Source organism: Mya arenaria, chromosome 15 (assembly GCF_026914265.1).
Source record: "Mya arenaria isolate MELC-2E11 chromosome 15, ASM2691426v1".
Classification (NCBI taxonomy): domain Eukaryota; kingdom Metazoa; phylum Mollusca; class Bivalvia; order Myida; family Myidae; genus Mya; species Mya arenaria.
This window is the reverse complement of record NC_069136.1, coordinates 20,147,061-20,164,837: the sequence shown is the minus strand read 5'-3', so window position 1 is coordinate 20,164,837 and position 17,777 is coordinate 20,147,061. Positions and strand designations below refer to the sequence as shown.

Below are 17,777 nucleotides of genomic sequence, written 5' to 3'. Positions count from 1 at the left end.
TAGTAGCTTTTAATTTAATAATCATTGTTTGATTTTTTCGTGTTTCTTAATGTGATAATTAGGGAAAAGATTTGGAAAATAATATTATAATACACAATGTTTAATTAACTCAATGAAAATGTGTTTTAATTTTTAAAAAGCCTATACATTAATGTAGTCATGAAAATCTTGGGTATAGCAGCTTTTAATTTATTATTTTTTTTGTGTGTGTGTTTTAAGGAAATAAATAGGGAATAGATTGGAACTTCTTTTATATTGTAACACTCAATGTTTTAAATAATACAAAGAAAATGTGTTTTGATCTTTAAAAAGCCGATTAATTAATGTAATCATTTCGTAACCTAGCCATTACTTCCCTATAATTTTTGAAATTTGGAATATATATATGGCTCATGGCTATTTAGAGATGACACTTAGATACTCTTATTGTAATAATAAAACTGCAAAACAGATATCTTATCCGATAATAAGTCCTTAATAGGCAATAAATAGCGGGAGATTTCATACCGAGATTTGTCATCTGATAATATCCCGGTATCAATGGAAATGATACCGGGTACCAGGTTTTAGCACTACCTTTCTTTCGGTTTGCGTTTACCATTGAGGTCAGTGGGCCAAAGGTCAAGGTCGTTGTGACCGAAAATACACAGTTTCCTATCAATAATTGAATAACGCTTACGCATAGATACCTCGAACTTGGTAGAGGTCCCTCATACATGACCAGAGCTCTAACTATTTTGACGCCAGTTGGGCTGAGCTCAATATCCGATTTCTTTAAATAACTGTAGAATGCTTGTATCCAGGTACCTCAAACTCAGCATGCTAGTAAACTGCATCTGCTTCCTTTTCATCATGTTTGAACAACATTCGCGACGTCGTTGTTGCTTTGCATCAAAATTAGTCTTGTTGTATATATTGCAGTACGAACATATTTGCTGAACATTATTTTAAAGTTACATTTTCATTAACAAGTCAGCATTATATTTTTATTAATACCTGGTTCAATAAGCGTTATCTTGATAGTCGGTCGTACAAGATTGCATGTCTGCAATCATTTTTCATTGTAAGATAAACATAACGTATCCGAATGAGCAAAATAAATTCTATATATTAAGTAAGAAATTTGACGTCGTGTAAGGGAACGAGTGTTTTCTCTATATTATTACCAGCTGTGTGTGTTACTATTCAGCTTAGAATGTACTGTGTTCTTGTCTATATAAAAGTAATGTGTTCTTGTCTATATAAAAGAAATGATTATGATTCCATTGACATATTTGCCAGAGAAGCATACTAGAAGACACCTCTGCTGTAGAGTTCAATTATAATACAAATTAATCGTCGGGCTTATGAATGGCTATATATATGCATATAAACATGCGGAAAGGTAGACTCGGCATCGATCAAACACGACTGTACCTTATTTTATATGATTGTTATTGTATGAGGAAGCATCTATATTCCGTTTGATGATGCTTGCAAATCGCAATTATAGCAATAAGTATCGGGTACAACAATCTCTTTGCGTATTAATGTGAATGCGGAGTTTGTTTTTATATCAAATAGAACATTCTTATCGCGTATTCATTCATCTGCATGACATATACTTGTGCCGCAAAGGAAAGTCAATTGTATAAACAATACATCATATCATACCTTGATACTCATAGGCCCTTTAATGAGGGCAAATTTTTCAGAATAAAGATCTAATTTACAAGTTATCTCTCTATGCCTAAAGTGCTTTGTTCAGCTAAGTTCGCAGTAGTTATATTTACATGAAAATCATGTGGTACCTTTAACATTCAACTTGTTTCGTACCCATCTTTACAGTATTTGATATGAATGTCTTAGATTTCAGATGAAGTCACAAAGGACGTCTATAACGGTCTTATTTCAAATAAGATACATGGAAATTATGATATATCTTAGCTTCTGGAAATCATTATAAAAATAAACAAAACTTATTAACTCAATCCAGGTAAAATTATCTCGTTTTCTCATTATTATCTTAAGAGAATTTGTTATTCGTGTACGTGGTATAACATCACGAAACAACAAGCTCACAGTAAAGCGAACGCATATTGCATGTCTGTTCTTAATTCAGTCGCTGAAAGGGCATGTCTGACTAACAACTTCAGTCGTAGTTATGGGCCTTGCGTTACATGTGCGTATTGTATCTTGTAGTATGTGTACCAAGTCTCCTGCGAATGTCTTGAAAATAATTCAAATTATGGCAAATAATAACATGCCGACAACAACCACGACGCCAGCGAGAACGAGGACGACAACAAACATAACTATACGTTTTTCTTCAAAGCAAGACGAGCTTCAAATAGAAGTCAACTTTGGGGTATTTCACTTCATAAGTCAGCTATCGCGTTGTTTATTGCGATCAAATGCACTTACTCGCCAGACCAAACAATACACCTTTTCATCTACTTCTAGAAAGCTCTAATGATATTGATTGTTTTGACAAACGAGAACGTGCAGCTCAAGCTTCACAGACGTGAAAAGGTGAGCTATGTGATTTTGAAATCACGTGCCATAGATTTATTAACTCGTTCCCACGACAAGGTAGGTCATGGTCATCACCTAACATAAATACGTGGTAGATAAGAGTTGTATTTCACAGAATTGGCATTGTATAAAGATAAACTTGTTTTATTTCCTAAACCGTTTATTAGTCGAATATTTCAAACTGGCGCAAAACAGTAAAATAACTGGAAATATCTTGGATTGTATTTTTATTGTGTATGATTACACGCTTGTCGTAGGGTAATTAGGAATAAAATCGTAATAGTATTTGTATCCTGATTAAATCACCGGCTGTAATTGCGAGTATAGCGAAATGTAATGAATGTATCTCTCCTTAAGCTCCAAATCACTGTTAAAACCGAACGTAAACGCACGCAAGTCAGGCAGTCGGTTATAATCTGAAGAAAACAAAATATTCCAAAAATTACTTATCAAAACGAAGATGTATAAAACATTATGTTTGGCTTATGTAAACACTTTCTAAACAGTAAGATAAGGAAGATAAACTATATTTTTAAATCGATGTTTTTATTTAACTCTGCAACACTGAAAGTACTATGTATACGTTTTAAGTTTCAAAAATGATTAACCGACATCAGGATTGGCCAGGAAAACATTGAAAAAAACACGCACTCTGCCTGTTTGAATTCACATTCACTTACATTTAAGTTTTATGAGATTTATTAAACTAAATTGCAAGTCCTTCTATTTTTTTGTCTCCAACTTGGTGTACCATGATTCAGATAAAGAAAATTCATCATGTATAGTAAAGCATGCTTTTGTATGGTGGTAAATCGGTTATTCCAAATGTTATCAATAAACAAGATCTGCTGGTCAAGGTCAGTCTTGTTGGTTTTATTCAATTTGTATAGTTCATAAGTGTTGGGGAAAAGTGTTAAGCACTATATGTTTTTGTTGCCTTGTGACGTTGGTTGACAAACATTAAAAAGATATTTGCTAACTTTTAGATACTAAGGTGTCCCTGTGGGGTCAACGTTACTCGTAAACCGTTTAAGCTTCCGAGATCTCCCGATTACAAACAATTCCACCAACCATAACCCATTAGAGCTGAATATATAATGTCCTGATTGCTGTATCAATGCAGATTTTGATAATCTGAAATAAGAATATAACTCAACTCAAGCCATTAATACAATGCCATCCGGAAGGACTAAGGATAATATATAGACTTAATTGACGAAGGCCGTCAACTGATCTTTGTGTGTATATCATAAGCTGTGTTCCATGCCTGTAATAGGCGGAGCAATGTTTAGTTACTTGTCTAGGTGATATGACCATCATGATAACTATTGTCGATTAGGATTTAGTTTGCAATGAATATATTTCACCATTATATTTTACTACTTTGAGAGAGACATAAATTATGATTTAATTGACGCTTAAGCCTGAGAACAATACTAAAAGTTACCTGTATTGTTGAGTCAAACGAGTATGCGTATGTACTTCATTGTATACTTGTATGAAACAGAACGTGTGGCTTATAAAGGCCTCAGTGTGTGTTTGTTTCATAAATTATACGGGAATTAAGAAGAATCTGCATCGATAAAATGAAACTACTTCAGTTGCCGTTGAATGTAATTGAATGAGGCAGTATGACGCCCATACCTCTTCTCCGTTTGATAAATGCTTGCAAATCGCAGCCTTGGCAATTATTATCGGGTACACAATCTTTTGATTGTTTATATGAATGCGCAGTTTGTTCTGCTTTAAAACATAATATTGTTATCGTGCAATAATACATCTGCATGACATGATATTGCTTCTTCAAAGGAAATGACAGTTTAATGAAAATTGTATCAAGCATCCATCGATGCTCACATTTTTTCTTAATAAGTGTAAACTATTCCGAAGATTGATCTACTCTATCAAATTGAGTTGCTTGAAATATGTGATTAAGTTATATCCGCCGGAATACTTAAGTATTACATGAGAAACAGTGTGTCTTTTGGTGTATACTTTTATGGTTTTTGATAACGCAGGTTGCAGATTTGAAAAATAATTCTAAAAGGTGTCCATGCTACTCTTATTTCACACTAGATAGATTGAGGCTATGATACAAATTGGAAAGCATTATCAAAGTTAACAAAAACATCAACGTTGAATATAGGTATAATGCCAACACAAAATAGCATGTTCACCGTGGAGCAAATGCAATTGCCTGTCCGTTCTTCTTTCGGTCAAGATTTGACTTGAGTATTTTTGTGGAATAGGGGCCCGACGTATTTTTCTCAAACTAGCGGCGAAACACACTATTTCAAACGGATTTGAATACGTTTTTTTGCGGATATACCTGTGCTTCTATGAATAAAACAGGGTATATAAAAGAATAACATTGGGATTGTATTCTTTCCTAGCATTGCATTGGATTTCCAATGATTCAAAACACACCGTATAAGTAGAAATATGCGTTAATTAAAATTGACAAAAACAACAAACAGAAACAGCAAACCATGCAACATGATGCTAAGAGTTATTGTTGGAAAAGAAATGTTAAAAAAGTAGTTCCATTCTCCGAATATATCAACGAGGATAAACTAGATAAACCTGTCAACTACCAAAAATCCAATCAATAGTTTAGTAAAATGTATATATATTTCAATATATGACAGCACATAATTAGGTAAGATAATTGCATCCAATCCCAACCTATATTAATCACAATTTGACGTAGTTATAAAATAAACCACTACTTACATTTTGTAAACATCAAAGCTTGGTGGAGAACAGAAAGATTGTAATTATTGTTTTCATTTTGTTCAATTTAACCAGTCTTTGAAGCAAAACAAAACTAAATCATACTATAATTTTTGAATACCCCCTTTCCAGCAAGATAAATGACAACATGAACTAGTCAAACAGGCTAATTGTTTTAACGTATTTTCCCATTATCTATTTCGTTCCTTGTTTTAAAACATTTGTGGTCGTATTCTAAAGGTCAAATTGGCATTTCATTTATTTAGACGTTATCACAATACCTCTGCCAACATCTTATGTTTGAATCCATATTTATAAAACATCACACTTGAATTACCTCTTTTTTAAATCGGTCAGATAATGAAGAAATAACCATTGCCATATGAACAAAACCGATAACATTAATCAAGAAGACGCTGAAAACAGATACCTTATGATTGTAAGCAGGTACATCCCGACTAAGACGACTTAATACATATTGAATAATCATGCCTGGTTGCCCCACATACTTTTGGTATCATTTTAAGACGTTAGCTTCCTTCTTACTAAGTTGTGAAATTAATTACCGAACATACATTATCTGCAAAATTATTGCAAGTTGTATTCAATTTCTTATTTTGGAACTTATGAATAAACCTTGAGCGGCAATTTCATAAACTCGACATAAGATTATAATCCTAAGACTACATTAAAAACTTATCAAATTAGGAAATTAACATACATAGGTTATTGTAAATAGAACATAAACACTGCTGAGAACATATAGCTGAGCCAGTATTTCAGCTCATAAACAGTTAATACACAATCAAAATGTGGTAATTACTTTTTAAGTTTGATATAGAAGCCATTTACTACCTTATTTTCCACATTATACTTTCAAAGAGTCGTTATTCAAACATCATACTTATTTTTATTTATTTTTCATTTGTAAATGATTTATTGTTTCGACCCGTTTATATCGCCCATATTTCAACTTTCTTTCCTAGGTAATCCATTCTTAATCCGAGTATTTTTTTGTGTTAAAATGTAAGTACTTATTCAATACACATACTTTTATTTAGTTTTGTTTAATATATTTGAACTTGTTTAAGATACCGAGCAAGCAAAATGTATATGAATAATCGTCAGCCAATGAATGCATGATTGCATTCTTTGTTTTAACGTTCATTGTGTAAAAGATAAAATTCAAGTTTAAATAGGTAATGATTCGGCAACTCTTTTGTTAGGCATAAATCGGTTTTTCAAACTATTATCACTAAACGAGATCTGCTAACTAACGTCATTCTTGTTGTTGGTAGAATCAATTTTTATAGTTAATACATTGTGCGAAAAGGGTGAGAGTATGTACGTTAGTTGTCTTGCGACTTTGTATACCTCTTTTTGAGTGTTTAACATAGCTAACGTTTGGCTACTCAGCAGATACTGCGAGAAGAAACATATAGACTCGATAAAAGCACTGTACTTCTATATTCATAAGTGTTATTGCATCAATTATGACGCCCACAACTCTACTTCAATCTTTGAAGAATATTTTGCAGATCGCAGTCAAACCGATATTTATCTGAAACAGCAATATCTTTGCGTGTTATTGTGAATACGGAGTTTGTTTTGATAAACAACAGGACAATATTAGTATGTATTTATGCATCTACTGGGAAGTAAATTATTGGTTCTTCAAAGAAAATGACAACGTAATGCACTGTACATCATGGCATCTTTTGATCCATCCCTGTTCCTAAATAAGTGCAACCATTTCTAAGAACGACCTTATGTGCGATAGCCGTTTTATGTTTTGCTTTCGTACTCTGATCATCTATATACACGGTAGTTTTCATCGATATAACAAACATCATGTACTAATAATCTTTGTTAAATACAAGCAAACCTTTCTAAAGAATCTCTTTATTCAAATCATTCAACCATCACTCATGTCCAAATTATTATTACGCCCCCTTAAGAATAATTTGGATAAGGATGATGGTTAAATGTTAAAATAAAAGGGTTGGAGGTCTGAAGAAAACTCATGAGGCCCAATTAAAGAATATTTACAGATCGCAGTCAAAGCAATATTTATCGTGAACAACAATCTTTCGTGCGTGTTAATATGAACACGGAGTTTGTTTTTGATATACATCAGGACAATATTAGAATGTATTTATGCATCATACGTGCGGAAAATATTGGTTCTGCAAAGAAAAAGACAACGTTATGCACAATACATCGAGGCATCTCTTAATCCCCCCGTCTTCCTTAATGAATGCATATTTTTAGAAGAACGATCAACGATGCGAATGTCTTTTTATGTTTTGCTTTTTATACTTTGATCAACTATATGCAAGGTAGTTTTTTATTTTTATAAGAATCCTTATGTACCGATACTCTCTGTTAAATGCAAGTGGTGGTGTACCTTATTGTACAGTATTTGACATACAGGTTTTAGAAACAACATCAATGTTAAATTTATGTGTAATAAACTCGTACTCAAAATATAACCTTAAGCGGGATCTTCTTTTCATGTTAGTTGTGTTTCAAGACAGAATATCTTAACCAATGATGGGGAGAGGCTCAATTTTTGTTAAAGACATAGTCATGGGCCTTTCTGTATATGTGCGCATTATCTTTGAAAATATTGGTACCAAGTTACGTTTGAATCTCTTTTAGGCTTTAATACAAAACTTTCACCTTGTCTCGCTCGTGTACTTTCTTCTTTTGACAGACGAACTTAAACTATTGCTCAAATTTGCGGCCATTAAAACCATTATGAGGATAACCTTATATCAGTGCTTTTAATATGCGCAAAAACACAAGAATATGTGAATGTAGATAAAAACAACATATATATATGTACTAACATCATGTGAAGTCAAAATTCACTGTTTGATCGTCAAAGACAAACACCACAATATATTGGTTTTTGTTTGTAATAGAATTTTGTTGCATTTTGAAAATTTTGAAAAACCTATCAACGGCTGTCTTGACCCCAGAGAGGTTTTTTAACAAAAATACAATGATGGGAAAGAATTCCTAGATCGCAATATGAGACAAGAACCCGAATCAAAACAACAGTCTTCGATGTTGAAGACACCAAGGACTCCACTACCGAAGAAGAGAGTGTTATCTTATCGATATAAAACTACATCTTTGTGTTTTATGGATGATTCTTATTAAACAGGTGCCCAATGGACATACCGACAAATCCGCATGATTGATCAAAGTGTTCAAGTTGAAATTATTAAAATCAGCAACATTAAAACGGTGTGTATTAACTGTGTGCATTAATACAAGTCATGCTTTATAAAATATTATATCATTTCCAAGACAATGCGCCTGTTTATATAGCTACATCATCCGAGCTTAAGATGGCTGTTCTCTGATTTTCGAGACTGAGCCACTCACCATACGGTCCAGACTTTTCCCTGAAGTTAAAGCTTAACTACGACGTAAAGAAATCCAGACCGTATGCGAGTTTAAAGTGGAAACAATTATAGATCTCACGCCACAAAAAATGTAAAACTTGGCGGTGATTACATCGAGGAAAAATAAATGCGTGATTGAAAAAAGTCAAAAGCGACGTGATAGAATGTAACTGGCGCTGGGTCGCCGTTAGTGCCTTTGTTTCAATGAATGAATTTTTTTTCTTGTTTTTGTATTTTCTGGATTCGTTAGAGTAATAACAAATTTATTTTAATTTATTAGTATGATTAATTGTTCCAGACCGTATGCGAGTTTAAAGTGGAAACAATTATAGATCTCACGCCACAAAAAATGTAAAACTTGGCGGTGATTACATCGAGGAAAAATAAATGCGTGATTGAAAAAAGTCAAAAGCGACGTGATAGAATGTAACTGGCGCTGGGTCGCCGTTAGTGCCTTTGTTTCAATGAATGAATTTTTTTTCTTGTTTTTGTATTTTCTGGATTCGTTAGAGTAATAACAAATTTATTTTAATTTATTAGTATGATTAATTGTTCTTTTTGTTATATATTTTGAACTTCAGGAGAAAATTCCACAAACGTCTCAGGCACCCCAGGTAATTAAAGACATGAACGAAGTTTTAGAAATGCAATAATAAAAACAAAACAATAAAGGTCTAGAAGTTCTATTGTTGTACTAATGATTACGTGCATTTTAAGCTTTATTTATTGGAACGAGTACTAAGTATATCGGGACCACGGTATAAATCAGTAGAGGCCTGGAGATAAGTGAGTTGTGGGAAGGAAAAAGTTTGTCTTACTAGGTCGTGAGATCGTAATAGTTAGTTGGAATGAGTAAGTTATTTGTAGCCGCCACGAGATTAACCTGCAACTTTGATTCTTATTAATCAAATACTATAATTTTAACTTCCATATCCCTTAAATGATTTTTTTTAAAAGAAATAACAGCTTTGCCCGGACATCTTGCGTAAGCAGAAATAGCAAATCTTGCGAGGGTGCAAAAAGCGGATATGTAGTGTGCATTGCCCGTCGTGGATTCTTCTTATGTTTCGGGTTATAAGCCTCTGTTAAAACTTAACCAATTTTGTTTGTTATACATCTGAACACTTAAATTATAAAATTGAGTTGGAATATTTCCCGCTCTGAATTATGCATTAGCTCAACTAAATATTTAAATGAATTACGTATATACGTATACAACTTGCATAATAAAATGAAAAATACAGGGACAAGCCCAGAAGTCGAAAGTTCAAAACTAAACCCCGTTAAGGGGCACAAGGCAAGGGCATTATAAATATAAAGGAATTAATATTAGGCATACTTTTAAGAAACAAAACAAAATGTATTACCTGAGCAGTTCGTGAGGTATAACAACCAGCAGGAAAAGTATATCCGCAACTGCCAAACTGACCATGAAGGTAAATGTAGCAAACCGAGCTGTCCGGCTTCCGAGGACAGAGAAAATTACAGTCCCATTGCCAATTATCCCCAGTAAAAATACAACTCCGTATATTACCGTTTGCGGAACAAAATGAGGTTCATTAACCCAAGCGGTACGGAGCTTTTCAATATCTTCATAATAGTAAAATCCGTCTTCAAAATCACTTTCTGGTAAACTTATATTTGTGCTTGTGGATTCATTAATGGCAGAAATGTTTTTGAATATCACTACACTGTTCCCTGTATGGTATTCCTGATAGGAAGTCATTATTAACGCTTCAAAAAAAGCCAACTTCATGCAATGTTATATATTTTACCAATGGATGTATTTCTATACACGTGAGCCAACGTTTTATCCTTTGAATGAAACGCGGGTAACATTGGGTAAATCAGTTCTAAAATAACCAGAATGAAGTATTTAATTTAAAAAAAATACCATTAAATTGAAAAGCAAACACGCGCGCCATATTTCAGGGCGATAATTGAGTTACAAATCAATTAAGCATCTTCACTAGTATCCTAAGCTTTTTTGATCTATAAGTGGTTTTAATCAGGCACAGACAACACTCTTTGCTTTCACAAATAAACACCACTGTTAGCTGAAAATTCTGCAGCTCCAATATGTCTGAGGCCAATAGCGATGGTGTCTCGGTTTTATTGGAAAAATGTGATTCTTATTTCATTCAGCAAGAACGCGCGAAAACGCTGTTGCTGCTCAACGGATTAAAGACATCATGGTTGCGGAGTAAAATGAGAGAAAATGGACTTGCTGGAAGTAAACATGGCTAATAAATCATGAGAATCATATAACAATCTGTAAACATGGTTATCTAATAACGCATGACTTGTTGATTAAACAAGGCTTAGAAAAACAACCAACGATGCGAAAGTATTTTTTTATGTTTTGTTTCTCTTATACTTAGATCAACTTTACACAAAGTAGTTTTTATTTATGTAAAAAATCTTATGTACCAATACTCTCATTAAAGTATAAGTGGTGATGTTCCTTATTGTACAGTATTTGGCATGCTGTTTTTAGAAACAACAACAACGTTAAATATTTGCGTGATAAAGTAGGACCTGCATACAAATTTTAGGTGGGGATTTCTTTTCGTGTTTGTTGTGGTTCAAGACAGAAATATAAACCGACAATGAACTAGAGACAACAGATACAAAATACAAGAATCTTTATTTGAAGTCGGGCATATGATTTCAGTAAACATGAGCTCAATGAGCTATTTTGCGGCACAAATAACTTACATAACATAACAAAACTTAACAATTAACTGGTGACCTATATATAAACATACAGTTTGAAATAGGAAACAAGTATCTATAATGGCAGTTTCTAATTTTATTTCTGCAAAGGATTAAAAAAAGTAAAATGAATAAGAGCACTGTATAACATGACAACTAGTTTTCCCGGTTGTACGGAAAGTCCTAACTCACACGGTATCGCTAGTTGACAAATTACTGTAAAGGGCGTAAACTTCCTACCAAGAGTTTAAATTAAGGATAATTATATGTATACATTTTAAACAGCAAAGACTGTAAGAAGCATTTTGTTTTTTATTCAAACGTATACAAAACAATTCATGAAACATGAAAAACATTTGTAATATATATCAAATATATCTTTAGCATATAAAACTAATTGGGTTTCCGGTTCCGGTGTAAGCAAACGCATAAAAAGTGCTCTCCCGATTTAAGCAAAAGTGTTTGGATATTTAGGACAATCAGTGAGTCATCTAACTTTGGCAGAAATATCATCGCATTTTGTTAATTGATAGCAGAGATACAGAACATTTTAGTAAATCGCTTTGTTTCCACTGTACTTTTGAAAGAGCCATTATGTGTCACTTGTAAAGGTGATAAGTGTTCACCTAATATAATTGAAAAATCGTCACGCTTGAATGGACAGCAGAGCGTGTAATGTAACGGATATTTCACTGCCATTCAATTAACGGTTACCAATTACTACCATTATTAAGTACTTAAGAGCTTAACTCGCAGTTAAACGCAACGGCCTGCAGACATGGATGAAACCGATCCAAAGACGCTGATAAATAGCAGCTTAATAAGCAAGAACGGTGTAACAGTGGGAACCATGATAATTCGTTATGAGACGATGATAGCTGTATCACCGAAGATGAAGACTGCTCCCAGACGTTTCTACCCCAACGGGTTTTCCAAGACATGGACAGCAAACTAGCTGGCTTAGCTAAAGACGACTATGTTAGACAGCTATTAAGCGTTTGTAACAACAATTATCGTCGCATTGACAGCTACAGGAATGTACTCGCCGACAGAGCGCGCGAACTACCCGGATGTCCACAGACCCGCCTTATAAATCGCAAAACATCCTCGCAGACATCACGAGAACGGAAGTGTGCAATAGACTGTTATGTACTGAACGCATGCATCTCCGGAGAGAACACAAAGGATGTTTACGACGTATTTGCTAACACTGCCTCTCATGAAACTATCATTATCGATAATGACCTTACGCAGCAAGAAGTGACAAAACCAGATATCCTCGCCTTAGTAACAAACCTAATGACTGAAGTTCTGAATATATCTAAGCAGCAATAATCTGACTCTGCGCTTCTCAAAACCATCCAATCTGATGTTTCGAACATTGTGAGTAGCTATGGGTTCTGAATGGGACAATGAAGAGTGTGCTAGCGGGATTGCCTGAATCAACTGCAGATTCGCATTTAAATAAGCTTCAAAATGATGTTGATGGATTGGGGTCTGCGATTGCCACTGTAAATAAGAGACTTGAAGAGGCTAGTCACGAACTACCCGAGAAGCATCCAAAGACCTACTCAGAGGCTATCAAAAGCCAACCCATGCAGCAGACGGCCGATGTTACAACAAGCCCGCGCCCCAAATCAGTGACTGCTCATCATGTGACTTACAGTCCGGTATTAACTGAGAAGAATTGCTTAACGGCCAATAAGATCATTAACAAGACTGTGTCAAATAATCAAAAGCCGGAAACTATTGCAAACGTGGTCGATAAACCAGTCAAGACAAGCAGTAGTAACAACGACACTCATGCATATAAACCAGTGGAAAGTGCAGAGCCTCCAGCAGCTCCAGCTACACAGGAACGTCCGTGCGCAACGTCAGGAAAAACAGGGTCCAGTGAACATACCGGTTACACTGCCGCCAGAAGGAGAAAGAACGTCTCGTACTACGTCGGGAACATTGATCATAGGATCACGGAGAATGATATATACACGTATTTCAAGGACAACGATGTTTATGTATTCTACATTCGTGTCTCCCATGGCCGATTTGGCTCATCGGCGAAAGTTAACGTGCCAGAGGATCTTGAACCAATTATTGACAACGCGTATTTCTGGCCTGACGGCATTTCTTACAGAAAATGGAAGTCCAAAGAAGACCATATTCGCGAGCGAACATCAAATATACGCTCGCGGTCCCGTTACCAATACCAGCGTAATGACAGTTATGATGGCAACGGTGACAACGACATTTATCACTTTAAATCGGCATCTAACGATTGGTACCAGTCCGATAGATATAGTGACCGCAGAGGACGCATGCGTGACGATACTTGGCGTAACCATGGTAACAGTTACAGTGACAAACAGGAGCGACACACGTACTGGGATAGACAACAACCGGAAGAGGACACTGACGATTGGAATCCTGCGTCATACTAGAGTGATCTGCGCTCTTTGATATTTTATATATTTATGTATAGTGTCAAATTTGAATTATGTTTAGGTTCACGATGCTTGCGCACCTACTTATTTTAATCTGTGTTATGTCATTGAATCTTCTTTGTTGGAATTGTAGGGGTGTTATGTCATCAGCCTACCCTTTAGCAAAAATGTTAGATCAGTATAACGTATATATTGCACTTATAAATGAGCATAAACTTTTACCTAGATCTGCAATGTTTATGAATAGCATTCACTCATATTACGATTGTTTTGTTAATACTGACAAAAATGTAGATAATTTTGGTCCAGTTATGTGCGGAAAAGCAGGCACAGCGATTATGGTTAAGAAATCACTTTCATTTAGCATAAATCAGTTACCATATAAGTAAAACCATCGTTTACTTGGAATTGAGTTTAAATGTCATGATAGATTGCCCTTATATATGTTTTGTGTGTATATGCCATCGTGTAACAACATAGAATACTATAAGTCGGTTTTAAGTGAAATCCAGTCATTTATAGCCTAATACACCCAGGTTGGGGACGTTTTACTAGCAGGGGATTTCAATGGACAGCTAATTGGAAACCATGAGTTCAAGAGTGCTAACAGAACTAATAATGAACAATAACTTGGTATCATTACAACATGTACGAGGAAATAGATGTGATGGTACGTTTGTGCCAACGTGGAAAGTAATCGACCACATATTGCTTGAATCATCATGTGTTACTATGTGTACTAACTTTATAATTGAAGACAGTGCAAACATTATGACATCAGACCACTTGCCACTAGTCTGCAGTCTGAGTATGACTCCTATTCGAAAACCGGATCCACCACTACGGGTCAACGTTGCTTGGAATAAATGTACAATTGAAAATTATCATAGCTATCAACATATGTTACAAAATGAACTGAACTGTATACTCATAGTTGAAAGTACAAAATGCTGTCCAGACTTTCTTAACGAATTAATAACTAATGCAATACACCGTGCAGCTAGTATTCTTCCAGTAAGCAAATATAATAAAAGGGCGAAACCCTACGTGTGCGAAGAAGTAAAAGCCGCCCACACAAAGGCGCACCATCTACGCCGATTATGGATCAATGAGGTAGACCGAGAAGCTATATCAACGATTCATTTTACGGATACAAAGTCGCTAAAAGGGAATTTAGACGAGTTCGGCGCTGTAAACGAATCTGAAAACAAAGCTACCGATGACCTGAACATGGCTGCAGAGCTAGACTACCGATTATTTTCGAAACTACTCCGAAAACGAAGCGGTAAAAACCATTAATGTATAACGAATTGTCTGTTGATAACAAAACATACGCAAATGAGAACGTTATAATAGGTTTTGAAACATATTTTACCAGGGTGTTTGAAGATAAATTCGCGAATAACGATGACAAACATAACGAAGATTTACAAACATGTTTAAGGGAAGATAACGATATAGCAATGTCACTAGAAATTACGAAAGAAGTTACAAACGAAGAAATTACCAGCACAGTGAAAAGCCTGAAACTTTGTTAAAGCCCCGCAATCGATAACGTTTTACATGAGCACATAGAACATGGTGGTGAAGTATTGACAAAAGCATTAGCTATTCTTTTCAACTCCGTGTTGTACAATGAACGAACACCTAACAACTGGAGCACCAGCCTTCTTATCCCTATTTACAAAGGCAAAGGCAAAGACAAGACCGACATCGGCAAACTATTTGAAAAAGGTTATACTTAACAGAATCAATGACGTTATAAAATCGCAGCACATAAACTTTCCCAATGAACAACAACAAGGTTTCCGTAAGGGCCTCAGTTGTGTTATCACCGAGTTTAATCTACAAGAGACTATTTATCAACACATAGAACGAAACAGCAACGTATACGTAGGCATGCTTGATCAGAAGGCTGCGTTTGATGCTGTGTGGCATGATGGACTATTCTTAAAGCTTGGCCAGTTTGGTATTGTCGGAAAAGCCCTCCGTACACTTAAAGCATCTTGAAGCAATCTTAAATGCGTTGTTAAGCTTAATGGCGATACATCAGATGACATTAACATACAAAAAACAGTTCGCCATGGAGGTGTTTTATCTACATTTTACTATTTAATCTACGTCGACAACCTTCTGAGAGATCTTGAGATCAGTAACAACGGCTGCTGTGTTCTTTCAACCAAGTCCGGCAATCCTGCATACGCCGATGATATTGCCCTGTTGGCATTATCTCCCTTGAATCTTCGGAAAATGATGGACATTGTATATCGCTACTGTAAGTCATGGCGAATAGACATGAATGTAAACAAGTCAGAAGTAATCGTATTTACAAGGAAACGTGATGTATGGTGACCAGATAATCCCTCAAACTAATAGTGCGAATCACCTGGGTGTGAAACAAGTTTCTTACATGAAGTGCAAAGCACAAATTGAAGAGAGATGCCAAAAAGATAAAAAAAAAATCATTTTTTTGCAATGACTGCTCAAGGTGTACATCCACATGGTCTTAATCCATTAACTTCGGTTAATCTCTACGTTATAATCATAATGCAAATTGTTCTCTTTTGTAGTGAATTGTGGAATAATATTGTACAAAGCGATATAGCTTCAGTTAATCGCTTACAGCATTTTATGGTTAAGAAAATTCAGGGATCTCATTTTCGCACGAGATCTGATATGTGTGAATCAATGCTTGGGCTTCATAAATTGTATTCATCGGTGATCATTAAGAAATTGCTATTCTTACATTTGATACTTTGTCTAGACTCTAAATGTACCACTAAGAATATTTTTCTACGACGATACTTTCAGTTTGTAACAGATAGAACTGTTTCTTTAGGTTTTATTCCTGATATATGTAAAATCCAATGTACATATGGGCTTCAAAGCTTTATCAACAATGCTTTAGTTAATCCAGAACGAATTCCCTCTAAACGTCAATGGAAACATACAGTTAAAACTATTGTTTCATTGAAAGATACCTCATTATGGTCAGCACGAACTTTGTCAGACGAGGATTTTAGTATATCCAGAATTTTGCAACCGCATGTAAGTAGAGCAACAGTGTATGATATATTTGATTTAAACTGTTATAAACATATTCGAATGTTTATTGCAAAACTGTGGTTCAAAAGGCCACCACAATTGCCACAACGATGTCACGGATGTCAAACAGTTACTGACAATTTGGATATACACATCATTCACGGGTGCACCAAACATGAGCGTGAAAGGTGGCGTCTAATCACTGACGTCATAGAAATGGACATGGGCCTTGCGCAAGAACTGTTGTCAATGGATAGCGTAATGTTTTTCTTAGCACTTCTTGGGGCAGAACTAAATGTACAGAATTACCAAGCAGTGCGAAAACAATTCTTGAGGCGATCGTTTGTATTTATTTATAACTGTCTCGTGAATAGTGCATAATTGTGTTCGATACAAGACTTATAGCTTAAGTTTGATGCAAAGGATACAAACATAATCTCAATATGCATGTTGATATAATATGCTATTTTTTTGTGTATGTACATATATCATGTATATAGATATCATGCCTTCATAGTAACTATTTATACATAATATGAATATCACCGTTAATGGTGGAAATAAAAGATGAGTTGAGTTGACTGGCTTTCTAAAAATATATTGTGGAAAAGCTTATGTTTGCAAATAAACATTTAGTTTGTTATTCACAATAGCTATTTCACGTTCAATATTGATTCGAACATAGAGGTATTTTTTTAACAAAAATATTAATGTTTTTTTCATGCTTTAGATCCAGGTTTTAAACGATGCTGCGTAACACTAGGACATATATATATATATATATATATATATATATATTTGAAATGGTTTAGTATTGATACATTTTATGTTTTCATAGTTAAATATATTAATACGGGTTCATCTATAAAAAAATGCCAAAGATGCTTAATTCATTATATTATATATTAAACTA

At 34.7% G+C, this 17,777-nt stretch overlaps 1 protein-coding gene across 1 annotated transcript in view; it reads right to left on the bottom strand.

Annotated features, from left to right (window-relative positions):
- Positions 1-10,726, bottom strand: part of LOC128220686 (G-protein coupled receptor 54-like) — a 29,115-nt gene extending 18,389 nt beyond the window's left edge. Inside the window, exon 1 of the mRNA XM_052929177.1 lies at positions 10,031-10,726. Within this exon, the coding sequence (XP_052785137.1) occupies positions 10,031-10,419 (389 nt within the window). The 5' untranslated portion in view covers positions 10,420-10,726. The remainder of the gene's footprint in view (positions 1-10,030) is intronic.
- Between the last annotated feature and the right edge of the window lie 7,051 nt (positions 10,727-17,777).